Raw genomic sequence first — 12,097 nt, 5'->3', positions numbered from 1 at the left:
CCCAATGCTTCCTTGGAGAAGTGGTCACTATAATTCCTCTAGACTTCAGTTTCATTTTCTTCCTACACCAAAGCTCACAACAATTGCAAAGCAGTTATTAATCAGTCCAAACTAGAGTTTGAACAGGCTAAGAGTAGAAAACTTCTTTCTTGCCCTAATGGTAGCCGAGCATTCTGGTCTCCTGCCAAAGCTATTGGACGCAACTTTTGCCCATCTCTGCTCCCACCTCTGTCAAAACCAGATGGATCTATTGTCACTTCAGCCAAGGATAAAGCTGACCTGCTAGCATCAAATTTTTCTTCCAACTCCTGTATCAATGATCTTGGTAAACACCTCCCACCATTCCCAACACGCTCCATTCAAAGCCTCCTGTGGTCTTCCAGCAAAAGGATGTCAGAAGGATTTTGACGAATCTTGATGCTAAGAAAGCTCCAGATCCCAATGGTATTTCTTCACTTGTTCTCAAAACCTGTGCCCCTGAACTTACTCCTATTCTTTGCTGCCTTTTTTCACTTTCTTATTGCAGAGGTGTTTTTCCTTCTGCTTGGAAATTTGCCCATATCCAGCCAGTTCCAAAAAAGGCTGACAAATCCCTCCCATCCAATTATCGTCCCATTGCAATTACTTCTACTCTTTCTAAAGTAATGGAGAAATCAATTAACCGCCAACTCTTAAACTACCTAGAAACCTTCCGTCTGATCAACGATCGCCAGTATGGATTCTGTCAGTGTCGATCCACTGGTGATATTCTGGCTTATGTTACCCATTTATGGATTAATTCGATGGAAAGGTTCGGTGAAACACAAGTAGTTGCTCTTGACATCTCAAAGGCTTTCAATCGTGTTTGGCATAAAGGTCTTCTAAACAAGCTTCCATCTTATGGTTTGCCAACTGTTTTTTGTAATTGGCTATCCAGTTTTCTCTCTGTTTGCTCACTGAGATGATGGTAGATAGCTCTCTGTCTTCTAACTTCTCCACTAATGCCGGTGTTCCCCAAGGTTCAGTTCTTTCCCCTACTCTTTTCCTCTTATATATTAATGACCTTCTTCCATTGACTGGAAATCGTATCCTAGGTTTTGCCGATGATAGCACATTGTATTCCACTTTACATTTTGAGAAACCTTGTCCTGCTCAATCAGCTTCAACTTCTTGAAAATCTGCTGCCAATTCCTTAAATGCCGATCTCCAGGTAATTCTCCAGTGGGGCAAAGACAATTTAGTTGATTTCAATCCTTCTAAAACTCAGTCTTCTCTTATATCTTGGAAAAAGGATTCTTCTGCTCCTATGCTTATCTTCGGTGACACACCGATTTTTAGGCAAAATGATATATCCCTTTTGGAGATTACCCTGACTTCTAATCTCTCTCTCTCTCTCTCTTGGCACAAGCACATTACAAATATTGCTTCTTCTGCATCTAAAAAACTTGGTTTTCTCTTTCTCTCTCGGCATTACTTTTCTTCCAAATAGCTGCTCACTCTGTATAAATCGCAAATCCACCCTACCATGGAATATTGTTCCCACAGCTGGGGTGGTGCCCCCAAAACCTCTCTCAGGCTTCTCGATTCCATTTAGAAGAGGGCAGTTAGGTTAATTAATGATTCATCTCTAACAGAGTCTCTCCACTCGCTGTCTCATAGACGTACTGTTTCTGCTGCATGCCTCTTCTACAGATACTTCCATGGGCACTGTTCTTCTGAATTGGCTTCTATAATTCCTGCTCTCTCTTTCAAAACAGTTCGAACACGTGCAACAACCAGCCAACATCCATTTACTGTCCAACTTCAAACTCACAGAACCAAATTTTCATCTTCCATGTTTATTCATTCAACTGCCGTTTTCTGGAACAACCTTCCTTCATACATATTTCCTTAGTAAAATAATCAGAGGAGTATACCTCAATATAGTACGTAGAACCCTTCCGTATGATACCCTCCAGAAATTAAAACGGAAAAAAACGAAAAAATCGACATCTTTTTTTTTTTTTTTTTTTTATGTGAACCCCAAACACGAGAGGTATTAGGACCTATAGTACTTAGTACCGTGCTTGGGTTTGAGGTTAAGAACACGAAAGAAGACATCTGTTGACATTGGACTTGAACTTCTGTAGATTGTAATTTTCAGGAAATACGTATGAAGGAAGGTTGTTCCAGAAAACGGCAATTGAATGAATAAATGAGGAAGATGAAAAGTTGGTTCTGTGGGTTTGAAGTTGGACAGTAAATGGATGTTGGCTGGTGGCGGCACGTGTTCGGACTGTTTTGAAAGAGAGAGCAGGAATTATAGAAGCCAATTCAGAAGAACAGTGCCCATGGAAGTATCTGTAGAAGAGGCATGCAGCAGAAACAGTGCGTCTATGAGAAAGCGAGTGGAGAGACTCTGTTAGAGATGAATCATTAATTAACCTAACTGCCCTCTTCTGAATAGAATCAAGAAGCCGGAGGGAGGTTTTGGGGGCACCACCCCAGATGTGGGAACAATATTCCATAGCAGGGCGAATTTGCTATTTATACAGAGTGAGCAGCTGTTTGGAAGAAAAGTAACGCCAAGAGCGAAAGAGAAAACCAAGTTTTTTAGATGCAGAGGAAGCAATATTTGTAATGTGCTTGTGCCAAGAGAGATTAGAAGTCAGGGTAATCCCCAAAAGAGATATATCATTTTGCCTAGAAATCGGAGTGTCACTAAAGATAAGCATAGGAGTAGAAGAATCCTTTTTGCGAGATATAAGACAAGACTGAGTTTTAGAAGGGTTGAAATCAACTAAGTTGTCTTTGCCCCATTGGAGAATTACCTGAAGATCGCCATTTAAGGAATTGGTAGCAGATTTTCGAGAAGTTGAAGCTGATTGAGCAGGACAAGGTTTCTCAAAATGGAAAGTGGAATACAATGTGCTATCATCGGCAAAACTATGGATAGGATTTCCAGTCAATGGAAGAAGGTCATTGATATACAACAGGAAAAGAGTGGGGGAAAGAATTGAACCTTGGGGGACACTGGCATTAGTGGAGAAGTTAGAAGACAGAGAGCCATCTACCATCACCCTCAGTGAGCGATCAGAGAGAAAACTGGATAACCAATTACTAAAAACAGTTGGCAAACCATAAGATGGAAGCTTGTTTAGAAGACCTTTATGCCAAACACGATCAAAAGCCTTTGAGATGTCAAGAGCAACTACTTGTGTTTCACCGAACCTTTCCATTGAATTAGTCCATAAATGGGTAACATAAGCCAGAATATCTCCAGTGGATCGACACTGACGGAATCCATACTGGTGATCGTTGATCAGACGGAAGGTTCCTACGTAGTTTAAGAGCTGGCGGTTAATTGATTTCTCCATTACTTTAGAAAGAGTAGAAGTAATTGCAATGGAACGATAATTGGATGGAAGGGATTTGTCACTCTTTTTAGGAACTGGCTGGATATGAGCAAATTTCCAAGCAGAAGGAAAAACAGCTTTGGAATAAGAAAGTGAAAAAAGGCGGCAAAGAACAGGAGTAAGTTCAGGAGCACAGGTTTTGAGAACAAGTGGAGAAATACCATCAGGACCTGGAGCTTTCTTAGCATCAAGATTCATCAAAATCCTTCTGATATCCTTTTGCCAGAAGACCACAGGAGGTATTGAATGGAGCATGTTGGGAATTGTGGGAGGTGTTTTACCAAGATCATTAATACATGAGTTGGAAGAAAAATGGGATGCTAGCAGGTCAGCTTTATCCTTGGCTGAAGTGGCAACAGAACCATCTGGTTTGGACAGAGGTGGGAGCAAAGATGGGCAAAAGTTGCGGCCAATAGCTTGGGCAAGAGACCAGAATGCTCGGCTACCATTAGGGCAAGCAGCAAGTTTTCTACTCTTAGCCTGTTCAAACTCTAGTTTGGACTGGTTAATAACTGCTTTACAACTGTTGCGAGCTGTGGTGTAGGCAGAAAATGAAACTGAAGAATTAGAAACAAGCCAATTACGATATGCAACATTCTTCTCTTGGACAGCCTTAGCACATTTATTGGAAAACCAAGGTTTAGATAAAGGACGAGATTTTAAAGTGAAGTGTGGGATTTCCATTCCTGCAAGAATGATTTCACTGACACGATCTGAGCAAACGTTGACATCAGAAGTTTTGAAACAGTAATCCGACCAAGGAAAAGAAGTCTCGCAGGTCATCCCATTTTGCATTCTTGTAATGTCAAACAACACGTGGTTGGGAATAGCCATGAAATAAAGGTTCCATTGGAGAAGAGACAATCACCAAGCTGTGATCTGAAGTGCCTAAAGGATCTCTCACTTCGACCGTGTACTTAGAAGGGTTGTTTGTGAGAAAAAGATCAAGCGTATTGGCTGTATGATTAGGACTGTCCGGTATTCTTGTAGGTAAATGAACAATCTGTGCTAGGTCATTAGTAATTGCAAAAGCCTCAGCATCTCGACCTGCTGGGTCGGTGTGACTAGAAAACGGAAGCCAGCTGGAGTTGTGAACATTAAAATCACCAAGGAAAATTACTTCACTGTTAGGAAAGTTGGACTGGAGAAAGTCAAGTTGCAAAGAGAGGAAGTCAAAGAGCTCCAAGTGATTAGTGGAGTTGGGAGAACGGTAGAGACAACAGATGAATTTGACACAATGAGGTAGAGAAATTTTAAGCCAGAGAAGATCAAAGAGAGGAGATTCCAAATTGCCAAGTCTCTGACAGGGAATATCAGAACGGACATATGCACAAGTACCACCTTTGAGGCGAAAGGAATCATACAGCGAATAATTTGGGCATCTGAGATGAGCAGTAGATGAATCAACCGATAACTGAGATTCTGTCAGAAAAAGTACATGGAGTTTGGCAGACTGCAAGTGGAAATGGACATCGTTGAGATTAGAATTGAAACCACGTATATTTGTGAAATGAATTAGGAAGTCCTTGGGAGGTTTAGATCTTTTCGCAGATAAGCTTGCTCTATTAGTTTGACAATTCATGGTGTATTCAATAGTAAGGAAAAGTAGGTGGGACATGCTGTATGAAGTAATGAAATTTTTGGATATGGCGTACATGTGGTAAGAATATACCCAGATCCTTGACATAACGTGGCCTCGAGAATGCTCCCCGCATACACACTACTCAGACTCCCTCCAGTCAATATCTGGCAGAGTAGAGGCAGCAAGATTATACACTAGCTGATCCGGAAGCTTCCTAGAGAGTTACCAATAGGTTCAGTCCGGTGTACTAACTAGCGGCCGGCCTGCGAACACCGTTTTAGAGCTGTACCCTCGAAATGTAAGGAATATTGGATCTCGCCACGACGTTCATCATAACCTCAAAAGTCATCAATCATAATGCATGATGGAAGAGATAGGGAAAGATTGACCGGAACTTAGCTCTAGAGACTAAACATGGGTTCCACCATTTCAAGCCTCCAATAAGCAAAGTGGTGGTATTTCACCGGTTGATGAGAGTCATCTACCACCTAGTACTGCCTGGTAACATAGAGGGGAGGCGTTCCTCCATGTGGTGTGGGCGCCACACCTCGACCCCTGCTTACGTTGGTTCACACCTGGGTGGTCACCCACCATGTACTTGTGCATGGAGGTTATACCCAGGATTATTAACAGTCCCACCATCGTGAAGGTGCAAGCAGAGGATTTGGCTGTCACAGACCGTCCGGACTTCGCCGAAATTGGGTCCACTTGACTTGAGTGTCACCCGAATATCAGTTCCATCAGCGTTTTAGACTCCCAGATAGCAAGTATAGCTTGTCTGGCATATCTGAGAGAATGTTTGTGACAACCTCAAGTACCCGTATCTTACCGGTACATTAGAGTAAAATATAAATAATTAAATAATCAATAATCTATCTCTCAACGATTGAGCAGATACATTTGATACATTTTCGAACCCGTATCACATACTATGGGAGGTATTTAGACGATGTTCTAGTTATTACCGATAGTAGTACTATCCAAGACATTTTACATTTGTTTAATAATATTCATTCTAGACTCAAATTTACATTGGAAAGGGAGGATACAGATACTAAGTCATTAAACTTTCTAAATTTCACGCTTACCCGGGACTCGAATAAAATACAATTTAGCATCTATCGAAAACCTACAAACACCGGTATGCTTCTACATTATAATAGCTATCACCCGTTCACCTACAAAAGATCGATTATCTTTAATCAATTTCTTAATGCCTATAAATATTCAATGACGGAATCTGCTTTGGACTCAGAAATACAAATATTAACTAGCAGATTCTTAAACAGGGGTTATTCCATTACCACAATAAACCGAATTAGGGTACAAAATACTACAATACCAATCAACAATAGTAATATCAAAAAATACTTTATTTCTGTTCCATATATTGAACAGTGGCAAAACAGCTTAACAGATTCTTTAAAGATACCGAATTTAAAATTATAGCTAGGCCAATATGGAAGTTACACACTATACTGAACAATCGCTCGGTTCTTTCAGCGTTCGCAACACAAATTAATGATCTGGTATACAACATTTCTTGCGGTGATTGCGACTCGTCTTACCAAGGTTCGACCCAATTTTCTCTTAATATTGGTGTAAATCAACGTGAAGCCTCAGTTCGTGCTTCTCGTTCAGCAGTGTGAGAATTAGCCTTTCATGCCATTAACGAAAATCATACTTTTTTATTTAACGAGGTCAAAATACTTAACGTTCAACGTAATTATACGCGACTATTAATTGCAGAAACCGTTGAAATTAAATTACACGAAAATTCTGTTAATGTTCGGCGGCCATATTTGATCTCCGATGTGTGGACCTTTACGTGCATGCGCGAAGACAAATAATCTCTATTTAAGTATCAGGTTTAACCCGATTCGGTAATTTTCATTCCTGTGATCACGACATACAGTCGAAAAGCATTGTCAGCTTCAGGAAGGAAAATCGTTTTGAATGTTTTCGTTAGATTCTTTTAATTGCGTTAATTTGATTTTTAATTGTTTTAAATTGGGTTAAAATGATTACTTAATTATTTATATTATGTATATTTTACTCTAATGTACCGGTAAGTTGTCGATTTTTTCGTTTTTTCCGTTTTAATTTCTGGAGGGTATCATACGGAAGGGTTCTACGTACTATATTGAGGTATACTCCTCTTATTATTTTACTAATATTATTATCAACGTAGAACATACTGAGTAGTACAGCTCTGATTCATACTATCTAATACATATTTCCTGAAAATTACAGTCTACAGAAGTTCAAGTCCAATGTCAACAAATATCTTCTTTCATCTTCTCAACCTCCAACCCAAGCACGGTACTAAGTACTATCGGTTCTAATACCTCTCGTGTTTTGGGGTTTACATGAAAAAAAAAAAAAAAAAAAAAAAGAAAAGAAAACACTTGGTTTTTCTTTATTATGTGTGTGTCTATATTCATCCATTGGGTTTTGTGCTTCCTTGCTTGTTTCCAACAGAAGCTGCACCATTCCTTAAGTAGGAAACCATGTCTCTGTGCTTATTTGGGTGAATGTAGACTGTCATTTATCTATTCTGTATTTTTAATTTAATTTGTATCTGGTAGGTTGGTATAGAAGTTCATCAGCACAACGGCAATTAGGCCAAAATGTGCCCAATCCAGTGTTTGAATTGATTCTGGAAATTTGCTCTTTATTTGATATTCGAAATGTTCATACAGTCTGGTTTGTTTGAGATAGGTGAAGAGCTCATTTAGTTTTTTTTTTTTTGATTTGGTAGTTGTTGGCGCATCGGCTTCTGTGGCCATATTGCACCTCCCAAGGTTTTTGCAGTACTTTGATCCAAGCCCGAGGCGGGAATCGAACCCGCGACCTTTGGGTTGCCGGGCAGGTACTTTACCCACTCGGCTAGCCCGGTCGGCCATTTAGTTTAGCATTGTTTCCCAACAGATGGGTTAGTGATAAGGGTTCTTGCATTTGTGCCAGAGAGCAGAATGTAGTATTTCTGATGTGAGAATAAAATGGATATGTTGAAGATCATCACCCATGAGCAGGAACAGGTGGGTGCCCGCCTGCCTGCCCACCCTATATGCAATCTTGCCAGTATTACCTCTTCATGTCTGTTTTGCCTGAAGCTGGAGTTCCATATCTGTGGTTCATGTTTAATTTAAAAAAATTTATTGTTCATCTGTGTCTTCCAAAAGTTTAACCAATGGTCTCTGCAGATATGTCAGATATGTTTTATGACGTCTATGTAGGGTACTTGGTAAGATGTAGGTGCACTGCTGTCTGGGTGCTTGGCTGCCTGGTCTGCTGTTTCATTACTTGCAATGCCAGTGTGTCCTGGAATCCAGCAGACACTTACAGTATGATTCTTATTCTGTAAATGATTTAGACGAGACCGGATTTCTTTTACTATGGGATGTGGGGTTGAGAATTTATTACTTATTTTAGACAGCGCACTCATGGAGTCTGTATATATTGAACTACTGGTGTTGAGATGGATATTGATATTGTCTATAGCTAGCTGGATTGCATACAGTTCTGCAGTATAACTACTACATTCAGTCAGAAGAGATACAGACACTGTGAATAAGGGAAAGCTGCTGCAGCTCTCAAAATCAGATGATTTTGAGAGCTGCAGCAGCTTTCCCTTATTCACAATGGCTCAAAATCAGATGATTTTGAACCATTGGTATATATTATGCAGCTCTGCGCATTACTCGAAGCATGTTCTGCGTGCAGTTGTTTGATGTTACAGTTTTCAGTTTTCCAAGGACTTTTTCCCCCATTGTTGGAAACAGGTGTCATAGTAAGATGAGTTGTGGGCCAGGGTGGATCAAGTATTCTGGTTTTTTAAGTGTGTTTTCAAGATGTACATTCCAGTAGTGCATCAACTCTTGTAATCTAATACCAGTTGGTTTATTTTCAATGGGTTTATTGTTGTAGAATGCTATCCATTCAGAATTGATAAGTAAATGTTGATTGGGATGATCGGGAAGGCTTTTAATTCTGGCTGCATAGTTGAGGAGTAACATTTTCCTTCTGAGGCGAAATGGTGGTTTGTTTTCCTCGATATAGAGACTTTGGATTGAGGATGTTTGAAAATCCCCAAGAACTGTACGCAGAGCACTATGTTGTACAAAGGGTACTAGGAAAGTTTTGCAATATGACGCAACAATGAATCACAGGAAGCTGCTTGTTGCTGCATGTTGAGACATGTTCATACGTGCATAGTAGCCGCCGCGCCAAGTCGATGGGCTCAGTTATTCATTAGTAGTGAGAGTGTAAAGTGCTTGCGATGGCATCGTGGTCACGAAATGAGATAAGGACAGTTTTGCGGTATAATTTCGTGCGTGGTTTAACCATAGATCAGTGCTTAGAAGAAATGACTCTTGCACTAGATGATGATTGTCCACATCGTACAACGATATTCAGGTGGTATAGAGAATTCCAAAGGGGAAATTTCACTCTGGAGAATTCTGAGAGGCCGGGAAGGCTACGAACGTCAGTTACGGAGGAAAACGTTACTGCTGTGAGGAAAATGCTTGACGAAAACAGGCGAGTGACCTACCAACAGATAGAGGATACTTTGGGCCTAAATGCACCAGCAATTCGTTCGATTCTGCAAGATCATTTGCATGTGAAGAAACTTTGTTCTCTCTGGGTGCCGCATCAACTGACTGAAGAGCAGATGACACGACGTGTGACTTGGTGCCGGGAGATGTTAAAAAAGTTTGATAAGGGACAATCTCAGTATGTGAATAACATCGTGACAGGTGATGAGACTTGGCTGTACTATTACGATCTGCCGGCCAAGGCTCAAAACAAAGTTTGGGTCTTTGATGATGACGACACACCCGTAATTGTCAGAAAATCCCGATCTGTAAAGAAGAAAATGATAGCTGTATTTTTCAAATCGAGTGGAATTGTGGAACGTGTTGTTTGGACACGCAGAAGACAGTCACAGCTAAGTGGTATACTGAACAATGCCTGCCTAAAGTCATTGGATCTATGAAGAACCTGCGGCCAAAGTCAAGAATGGACACCTGGTACCTCCATCACGATAATGCTCCAGCTCACCGCACCAAAGCCTGCACCAAATATTTGACCACGACAGGACTGAAACTTCTCGAGCACCCTCCCTACAGTCCAGACCTTGCTCCCTGCGACTTTGCACTGTTCCCGCATGTGAAAATGAAGCTAAAAGGGAGGCGGTTTTCCAGTGATGAGGACCTTCTATGGGCTTGGGACAACGAGTGTGCTTTACTCCCTAGCGAAACTTGGCAGAACTGGTTTAAAGATTGGTTTCGGAGGATGGAGAGGTGTATTGAATGTAGAGGAAATTACTTTGAAAAATTAAATAAACAAAGCTGTATTGCAAAACTTTCCTAGTACCCTTTGTATAGTATTCAGTCTATTAGTACAGTTTTCCTAGCTGGGTCATAGACTATTGCACCATAGTCTAGACGTGACCTGATGAGAGATCAATACAAATGCAGGAGACTGTATCTATCTGCTCCCCATGCCATAGCTGAGATGGTTCTGAGTATACTGAGTTTTTTCAAGCAGGGGGTTCTGAGGTAACTTATATGCATTGCAAAATTGAGTTTCATATCTAGTGTTAAACATAAAAAAAAATTATATTGCTGACAAGAGGGATTGATCAATTTCTTAATTTAAGTTCAGGCTGTGGATGTAATTTTCACTGTTTACAAAAGTGAATAGCAATCATCTTTTGTTCTGACAGGTGATAACCATTTTGTAGAGTCCATGTCTCCAACTTATTTATAGAAAGTTGTAACTGTCTCTCTATGCTGTTAATGTTTGGTGAATGGCATGATATGGCAAGATCATCGGCAAGTATACAAATATATTTCTACAGTTTTGGGAATATTCTGTTTAGCCTAATTGCAAAGAGGGTGGCACTAAGTATAGATCCTTGAGGCACCCCTTCTTCTTGGATAAAATACTTGAAAGTACATTCTGCTGACAAACTTGAAAGGTTCTGTGTTAAGAAAATTCTGAATCGTTGAGAGGTAAGCATCCTCTCAACGGATATCTATCAAGGGATAGAGCTCTTGAAGAATGGCATACCGCCATGTGGTATCAATTGCCTTTTCAATATTTAGATTGACCATAACTAGATGTTCATTTTTAACATATGCATTGCAAATGTTAGTTTTGGCTCTTATCATAAGGTCCATGCAGGATCTGTTTTGTCAGAAACCATATTGATTAATGTTTAACAGCATTTTACTTTCAAGGATCCATTTTAGTCTGTTATGCATCATATTTTCTAGTGTTTTACCCAGACAGCTAGTGAGAGAAATTGGCCAGTAGTTTTCTGGAAGTGATTGATCCTTTCCTGGTTTAGGAAAAGCAAGAATGATAGAGTGATCCCATGATGAAGGATAAACACATTCAAGAAATATCCAATTATAGAAAACTAATAATAGATTTAAGGCTGTATTGTTCAGATGTTTGATGATTATTATATAGTAGATTCCATCCGGTTCTGCTGCACAACCATATTAGTTCATTCTGTTCTGTATTTTCTGTTATGTTCTGAATCTAGTTTCTGTTTCAATTCTGGATGATTTGTTTCAGAAAGAAATAAAAAATGGCAGACCAAAGTAATAAGCACATGATTCATAAAAAAATAATGGCAAAACAATAAAACAACTCAGAGAATGACTCAAGAAAGTTTCAACAAAGTCAGAAGAGGTCCATTTATTTTATATTCACATTATCAACATTTTAAACAATTAAACAGTAAAAGGCTCCCGTGTATCACCTTTACATTTATTTTATATTCTTATTACAACTCATGAAGTAATAATCCCTGGTTTGGTGCTGTGAAGGGTTTGTAAAGGTGGGGTACCTGTGTGTACCTATGAACCTTACAATAAAGATCATATTTATTTAATAAGCTTTGTGCTGATCTCTGTAAAATGAAATAAACTTAAAGTGACCACATCATAAACTAAATGCAATGACATCATACAAAAGAGCATACCATGTGTTCCCCGTATCATGCAGTAGCCCTTGTCTCCAGTAATGCACAATCTGTCTTCAGCTATTTTTAACTGTGGAGCTATCAGGAAGAGGGAAAGAAAAAAAAAAGTTATACAGTGTGATTGGTGAACACAATCAACAT

The 12,097-nt window shown here is 39.8% G+C and overlaps 1 protein-coding gene across 1 annotated transcript in view; it reads right to left on the bottom strand.

The window, feature by feature from the left end:
* The window catches only part of ash2 (Set1/Ash2 histone methyltransferase complex subunit ash2), a 347,019-nt gene that overhangs the window by 105,601 nt on the left and 229,321 nt on the right, over nt 1-12,097 (bottom strand). The window contains exon 11 of the mRNA XM_090370069.1: nt 11,957-12,034. Coding sequence (XP_090226195.1) covers nt 11,957-12,034 — 78 coding nt within the window. The remainder of the gene's footprint in view (nt 1-11,956; nt 12,035-12,097) is intronic.

The sequence above is a fragment of the Mastigoproctus giganteus genome, chromosome 3 (assembly GCF_048544385.1).
Source record: "Mastigoproctus giganteus isolate SK-2022 chromosome 3, ASM4854438v1, whole genome shotgun sequence".
NCBI classification, from domain to species: domain Eukaryota; kingdom Metazoa; phylum Arthropoda; class Arachnida; order Uropygi; family Thelyphonidae; genus Mastigoproctus; species Mastigoproctus giganteus.
This window is presented reverse-complemented; position numbering and strand designations above follow the sequence as displayed.